Source organism: Eulemur rufifrons, chromosome 7, assembly GCF_041146395.1.
Source record: "Eulemur rufifrons isolate Redbay chromosome 7, OSU_ERuf_1, whole genome shotgun sequence".
NCBI classification, from domain to species: domain Eukaryota; kingdom Metazoa; phylum Chordata; class Mammalia; order Primates; family Lemuridae; genus Eulemur; species Eulemur rufifrons.
Window position 1 is genome coordinate 279,092,023 of NC_090989.1, and position 7,876 is coordinate 279,099,898.

Sequence of the window (7,876 nt, forward strand, 5' to 3'; positions counted from 1 at the left end):
CTGGCTCTTCCCAGGAGAAGTCTTTGAGGCCACACAGTGTGGAATAAGAGCTGGGGAGCGACCGGAGAGTTTCCTGCAGGTAGAGAGGGTCTTCACAGAGGGGACAGCGTGCACGCAGGCCACCACAGCCCTGAGAGCAGGAAGGCTCCAGAAACAGTACGGAGATTTGCATGGCAACAGCCTGGGGAGGTGGACAGGAAGAGCCCCCCATGTCCCATGTAGGTTTTTCCTGCACACAGTGCAGACTGCACTTCAGGATGAGCTGGTGGGTGCTGTGAGGGGGTCAGATGGAGAGGCCAGACTGGGGGGGCCAGGTCTCAGGATCTATTGGCAGAGGCTGGAGACAGACTGAAGGGGTGCAGAGGGGGCAGAAAGGAGAGCTTCACTCGGGGCTGGTCATCGGGCAGAGCTGGAGGAAGAATGAGGAGGCTCCTGGAGCCAGGAAGACGCGGAGAAGGGGCACCGGGCCAGTGGGGGAGCTCGTTGGGTGAAGGGTGGGCTTGGTGCCTGCATAAGGACAGCTGGCCTCACCACTGCTGTCCTCCTGGCCTAACTGCAAATAGTCTAAGTCAAGAGACAGGCCAGGTTGGAGTTCCAGCTTTGTCACTGTGTCATCTTGGGCAAGTTCACCTTTTCAATCCTCAATGTCCTCTTCTGTAAAATGGGTTAGTGACCCTGACCACGGGGCTGTTGATTCAGGATTCAGCAGGAACGCCCAGTACTTCCTGAGCACAGCCGGGTGCTGGAAACAATGGCAGCTATTTTTTGCAATTACTGACCCGGGCCCAACCAGCTCTGGCGCAGCTCGGCGGAGGCGGGAGTCCTGTGGTCTCATCCAAGCCTCCCAGGGAACCCGGGGGGTCCAGGGCTACAAGGCCCAGGCATTGCTTGCTCGCCGCCTCCAGTGTCGCCGCGCCCCCTGGCGGCCGTCGGTTGCCATGTCAACGGCGGGTGGCGGAGACTGGAGGCGGCTGCAGCGGGGGCCGTTCTCTCCTCCCAGGGCCTGAAGACGCACCCTCCGCGCCTCCCTCCTCCGCCTCTGAGGGGGCACTCCGAGCCGGGAAGGAAGTGGCTCCCCGCGGCAGCCGGCGTGTGGGGGTAAACTGAGGCACGCGGCGGGGCGCCCCGTAGCTAGGTGTCGAGCGCGGGGCCCCACCTCCGAAGGCGGAGGAGGGGCCGCGGGCGGTGACGCGCCGAGGGCGGCCGGCGGACAGTGAGCGGGCGGGCGGGCGGTGGTGGTGGCGGCGGCGGCGGCGGCGGCGGCGTCAGGTGCGGCCGCGGAGGGTGGGAGGGAGGAGGGAGGGGACGGGAGGAGGGGGAGGGGAGGGCGAGGCCGGGCACCTCCCCCTTTATAACGCGCCCCCTCCCGGGCTCTCGGGCCGCCTCGTAGTCAGCTCTTCCCGTCTCGCCCCCTCGCCCGGCCGCCCCGGGCCCGGGCCCGGCCAGGGAGCCCCCAGGCCGCGGCTCGGGGGCCACCCCCCCGCCCGCCACCCCGCGCAGCCCGGCGGAGGCGGCGCCGTCGGAGGAGGAGGAGCAGGGCACTGCGGCTGGCCCCAGATCGGGCGCCAGAGCGGCAGCAGCTTCGGCAGCGGCAGCGGCCCGGGCCGATGCAGCGGGACGCACCGCCCCGAGCCCCAGCCCCGGCGCCCCGGCTCCCCGCACCCCCGATCGGGGCCTCCGCCAGCAGTGGCGGTGGCGGAGGCGGGGGCAGCGGCGGCGGCGGAGGCGCCTCTGCAGCTCCGGCTCCCCCTGGCCTCCCGGGAACTACAAGTCCCAGGGGGCCTGGCGGCGGGCGGCGGACGGAAGAGGCGGGGTCGGCGCCGCGAGGCCGGAAGTGGCCTTGGAGGCGGAAGTGGCGCGGCCGCGGAGGGGCCTGGAGCGCGGCGGCGGGACCCGGAGCGGGAGCGGCGGCAGCGGCGGCTGGGGGCGGTGGCGGCGGCGGCGCACTGGAGGTGGCCATGGCAAAGCAGTACGACTCAGTGGAGTGCCCCTTTTGTGATGAAGTGTCCAAATATGAGAAGCTCGCCAAGATCGGCCAAGGCACCTTTGGGTAAGGCTGGGCCCCTCGGGGCTGGAAGCCCTTGGCCTGCACCCCTCAGGGCCGACGTCGGGACGCCTGGGGCCCCGCCCGAGGTGATGCGAGAAGCCGCTGATCCCCGGACTTGTCCACTTGTCTTGCTAGGCCGCGCCGCACCCTGCCCCGGCCTGACGGAGCCGGCTGGCTGGGAGGAGCCTGAGGCCCGTGGTTGGGGGGCAGGGAGGGGTTGCAGAGAGGCGCCTGTGAAGGGAGCGGGATCTATCCGAGAGACGCCAGGGTGAGGAGAAGGGATTGAAGGAAGGAAGCAGAGGCTCCAAAAGAGACTGAAGATACAGGGGTGGTGGGGTAACCACGTGCCCTGGGTACTCGGTCCAGCCCCGCCCGGGACTGGCTTCTCTCCTGCTGCCCCTCCTCCTCTAGTGGGGGAGGGGCGGGCCCTGCAGAAACAGCCTGATGAGCTCTCTTGGGTCTCCCTCTCCACCTGCAGGGAGGTGTTTAAGGCCAAGCACCGCAAGACCGGCCAGAAGGTGGCTCTGAAGAAGGTGCTGATGGAGAACGAGAAGGAGGGGGTGAGTACGGATTGGGTGGGTGGCCGGATAACTGTCCTGAACACCAGGTTGGTTTTCTACGCTGCTTCTTCCGGGAGTCTCAGGTTCAGTTTATGTGTGGTAGTTGGAAAGTTTCCGTATGGCCAGGAAGTTGACTTCCAACCCTAAATCTTTTAATTCAAATACTCTGAAGCATTTGATGTTTCATTGTTAGGTAAATATGGTTGGGGCCAGGAGAGGGAGCTTATGCTTGCTTGCATTCAGTGCACCATAGTTCCTGAAGTTCCTAGGCCTTTAAACACCTTTTTCTTAGCGTTTAATTTTGTCTGATGTAAAATTAAAGTACTTGTGGTAGGTTTGAAAAATGACTAATACTCATTTATTTAATGTGTTTAAGAGGAGCAGTCCCTCCCCCGCCCCATCTTAGCTCTAGATCATTTTTGTTGCAAACAAAACAGCCACAGAGGTAAAGCTGGAAGGTTGAAACTATGGAGCATTTAGTGGCTGGTAGTAAAGTGTTTGAAGTATTGCTGTTTCAATTTGTTGTCTCAGACTAACTCCTTGAAATGTGCGTACTACTATTACACCCATTTTACAGAAAAGCCTTCTGAGACAGCTGATTTCAGAGCCTGTGATCTTACTCTGTCTCCCAATCTGTGTACCTTAATACAGACCCCAGAGCCAGACCCTTGGTGGAGTGCCCCCAGTCTTAACCACTTCCCCTTTTTCTCCCACCCAGTTCCCCATTACAGCCTTACGGGAGATCAAGATCCTCCAGCTTCTAAAACATGAGAATGTGGTCAACTTGATTGAGATTTGTCGAACCAAAGGTAAGTTGTTTGGATCTTAGGAGATGAGATTTACAGTCTAAGGTATTGTTTGCAAAGTTAGAACCCTACACACTTAAATTGCCTCTTCTTAACTCAGACATACACACCAGTGGTGACTGCTCTCTCTGGTCCTCTTTCATCGCAGCTGGTGCTTCCCTGGGGCCTGCCACAGTACCCGGCCCAGAAAATACTTTACCAAAGTGAAGGAATGAACAAATGGATGCTCTGGAGGGCATGGGTGTCTGTGGGTTGGAGAGGGTAGGAGCTGGCTGTGGGAAAGTGAGTTGGGTGTGATGTTTTTGACTTTTTCTTCTTCATGCCCTTCCTGCCTCAGCTTCCCCCTATAACCGCTGCAAGGGCAGCATATACCTGGTGTTCGACTTCTGCGAGCATGACCTTGCTGGACTGTTGAGCAACGTTTTGGTCAAGTTCACGCTGTCTGAGATCAAGAGGGTGATGCAGATGTTGCTTAATGGCCTCTACTATATCCACAGGAACAAGGTGGGGGCCAGACGAGGGGAGGAGAGACCATGGCTTGGGCTGGCCTTTGCTCCCACTGTGGGGAGGTGTGGCCAGATGGCCCATGTGAACCTGGCTGAACTCTTTCTCTTGCCCTTCCTGCAGATCCTACACAGGGATATGAAGGCTGCTAATGTGCTTATCACCCGTGATGGGGTCCTGAAGCTGGCAGACTTTGGGCTGGCCCGGGCCTTCAGCCTGGCCAAGAACAGCCAGCCCAACCGCTATACCAACCGTGTGGTGACACTCTGGTACCGGCCCCCGGAACTGTTGCTCGGTGAGGACTCCCGAGCGGGCAGAGGGGGGCAGGGGCCAGGCATCTGCCTGGCCACAGTCCCCCACTGCCGGGGCTTCTTGAGCCACCGACCCTGGGGCATGGAGCCTCGGGAGGCCCTCGGGCTCAAGGGGCCCTCCTGGTGCGCTCTTCTTCCCAGGGGAGCGGGACTACGGCCCCCCCATTGACCTGTGGGGTGCTGGGTGCATCATGGCGGAGATGTGGACCCGCAGCCCTATCATGCAGGGCAACACGGAGCAGCACCAGCTCGCCCTCATCAGCCAGCTCTGTGGCTCCATCACCCCTGAGGTGCGTGGCCAAGCTGCCAGAGTCCCTCGTCCCCACAGGGTGCAGCGATGCAAGTCTCCTTGGCAAAGGAGGAGTGGAGTGGAACAGAAGGAACGCTCTCTGGAAAGGAGGCTGGTAGAGAGAGAGGACCTGCTCTTGAGAGCCACAGGGGCTGTGCTGTCACCAGTTAGTTTTGTGGCCTCGGGCAAGGCATTAGAATCAGTGCCGGCTTTCTCTTTGAAACAGAAACGTACCTATGTCAGGGTTGGCGCCCACGTTGCAGGTGATTTGGGTAAAAGGGCCTGGCACAGGATATGTGCCAACTCCGTGGTGGGCACTGCTGCCTTTGCTCTGGAGGGATGGAGTTCTCCCGCCGAGGGTGGTCTGGCAGTGCAGAAGTTGTCTTAGTCCCTTTAGGTGCTTGACCAAAGGACAGGCCATGCCCTTCCTGACCAAACCCCATCCTGTTTCAATTCCCCCTTCACAGGTGTGGCCAAACGTGGACAAGTACGAGCTATTTGAGAAGCTGGACCTTGTCAAAGGCCAGAAGCGGAAGGTGAAGGACAGGCTGAAGGCCTACGTGCGCGACCCCTACGCACTGGACCTCATCGACAAGCTGCTCGTGCTGGATCCCGCGCAGCGCATCGACAGCGACGACGCCCTCAACCATGACTTCTTCTGGTCTGACCCCATGCCCTCGGACCTCAAGGGCATGCTGTCCACCCACCTGACGTCCATGTTTGAGTACCTGGCACCGCCGCGCCGGAAGGGCAGTCAGATCACCCAGCAGTCCACCAACCAGAGCCGCAATCCCGCCACTACCAACCAGACGGAATTCGAGCGTGTCTTCTGAGGGCCAGTGCATCACTAGGGCTATTTGATTTTTCCTTCTGCTATGCGACTTGCATTGTGGAGATAATGAGGCATTTGAGTTTTTTTCTCTAGTGCATATTTTATTTAATCCCTACCCTGGGCACTGGGAACGACCAGCCGAGTGGACTGGAGGGACGCATTGGCTGGAAGGTCAGGAGGAGCCGGGGGCTGCCCTGCTTCCTGGCTTTCTGGATGGTGCTCAGAGGGTCTCCGTTACTTCAGGACGGGAAAGGGGTGGGAGGAGAGGCTTACCCACCAATGACTTTGTAACAGCTCTCAGCACGATGGGAGAAGGGGACAGGCCCCTCGCCCATCTCCAGCCTTTTTCTTGGGATGAGAAACTCGTGAGGGAACAGGGCCAGCCTCGGGAATGGGCTGCTCATAGCCTAACCCCCAAAAGCACTGGGGCTGGCAAAAACTCTTGGTTTCTTGAATAGGAGAATTTTTATCGTGTTTCTTTTGTTCAGTTGTTCAGAGACATTCCTGGATGCAGTTTGGTCAGTTACGATTAAAAGTTGACTTCTTTCCCAGTAAGTGGCTGTGTGTTCTGTTCTGCGTTCAGACCCCCAGCTCTTACCCCACAGCCAGTAGGTTGGGCCTGACAGTTGAGATTTGATTCGTCATGTCACTGGAAGTCTTGACGCTCCTCTTTGTCCCAGTTCATGTTCCCTTACATAATTGCAAAAGACTTTTTGTCTTTTTCCCCTGTTGGGTACCTTGCGGAGCACTTGCTGTGATGTCCCATTATTCCTCTGCTCAGTGTCATCTGCAGTAGTGACCTGGGTGGGTCGTCTGCTGCAGCTGACAGACACATGTTGAAACTTGACCTCTAAGCACATGGGACCACAGAAGGCTTTTAATCACTGGGCGACAGTTATATCTGTAACTTGACAAGGACAGTCCCCCAGGCTGCTGGGTAGAGGAGGGCTCGGCAGGTGAGAGAGGAAGTGGGCAGAGGAGTTGAAGGGTCACAGGGTTTGGGGAGGTGGCAGTATCTTGGAGCAGGGTGAGGAGTGTACGGGACGAAAAGAACAGTGGAGGCAGGACCGCGCGGGTTCAGGGCTGGGACTCGGGAGCAGTGCGATCTGACGGCGTGTTTCCTGTAAGCCTTAAGTTGGGGACGGGCATGTTTGAGGTAAATTTTCCGCATTGTGTGATAGGCAGAGACCTCTTGAAGGGGGCCAGGAAGACAGGTTGGTGAAACCTTTCACCAGGACTGTCCTTAACTTCCAGAAATTCACCCAAATCACAACTTTACAAAAGACCAGTGAAAGTAAGAAAAAATTCTTGCTGGTGTATTAGTTTTTTTGGGACTGCCGTAACAAATTGCCACAAACATCCTAGCTTAAAAGTAGCAGAAATATGAGGCCGGGCGTGGTGGCTCACGCCTGTAATCCTAGCACTCTGGGAGGCCGAGGCGGGTGGATCGCTCAAGGTCAGGAGTTTGAGACCAGCCTGAGCAAGAGCGAGACCCCGTCTCTACTAAAAATAGAAAGAAATTATATGGACAACTAAAAATATATATACAGAAAAATTAGCCGGGCATGGTGGCGCGTGCCTGTAGTCCCAGCTACTCGGGAGGCTGAGGCAGGAGGATCGCTTGAGCCCAGGAGTTTGAGGTTGCTGTGAGCTAGGCTGACGCCACGGCACTCATTCTAGCCTGGGCAACAAAGTGAGACTCTGTCTCAAAAAAAAAAAAAAAAAATAGCAGAAATGTATTCTGTCAGTCCTGGAGGTTAGATGTCCAATATCTATAGATGGCAGGGTTGGTTGGCTATATGGGAGAGTCTGTTCCTTGTCTCCTGGCTTCTGGTGGCTGCTGGCAGTCCTTGACTGGTGGATATGTCACTTCAATCTCTGCTTGTCTTCACATGACATTTGTCCCTGTGTGTCTTTTTTTTTTTTTTTTTTGAGATTGGGTCTCACTTTATTGCCTAGGCTAGAGTGCAGTGGCATCATCATAGCTCACTGCAACCTCAAACTTCTGGGCCCAAGTGATCCTCCCACCTCAGCCTCCCGGGTAGCTGGGACTACAGGTGTGCGCCCACCACACGTGGCTAATTTTTGTTTTTTGTGAAGACAGAGTCTCGCTATGTTGCCCAGATTGGTCTCGAACTCCTGGCCTCAAGCAATCCTGCCTCAGCATCCGGAATTGCTGGGATTACAGGCATGAGCCACCGGCCTGGCCTCTCTCTCTCTTATGAGGACACCAGTCATTGGATTAGGACCCACCCTGATCCAGTGTGACCTCATCTTAAGCAATTACATTGGCAAAGACCCTCTTCCCAATTAAGACATTCTGAGCTTCTGGGAGGACATGAATTTGGGGGGACACTGTAGTCTAGTAATCAAAGAAATCCAAATTAAAGCCACAGTGAGGTGTCCTGAAGATGATTGACAGGTATTGAATGACCGATCACTGATGAGATAAAACCCACAGGGCTGGCGTAATTGTTCAAAATATTTTGTCTCTGAAGGATAAAAAGCTTCTATAAAAGGTTCGTGT

General features: G+C 57.2%; 1 protein-coding gene across 1 annotated transcript; it reads left to right on the forward strand.

Moving 5' to 3' along the window:
• Positions 1–1,347: 1,347 nt before the first annotated feature.
• Positions 1,348–6,113, forward strand: CDK9 (cyclin dependent kinase 9). The gene is made up of 7 exons (XM_069474697.1): positions 1,348–2,050; positions 2,526–2,607; positions 3,326–3,416; positions 3,751–3,917; positions 4,041–4,212; positions 4,370–4,518; positions 4,985–6,113. Exons 1-7 carry the CDS (start codon positions 1,608–1,610, stop codon positions 5,348–5,350), a joined length of 1,470 nt encoding a protein of 489 aa, XP_069330798.1. The 5' UTR covers positions 1,348–1,607; the 3' UTR covers positions 5,351–6,113.
• The last annotated feature ends 1,763 nt before the right edge of the window (positions 6,114–7,876 follow it).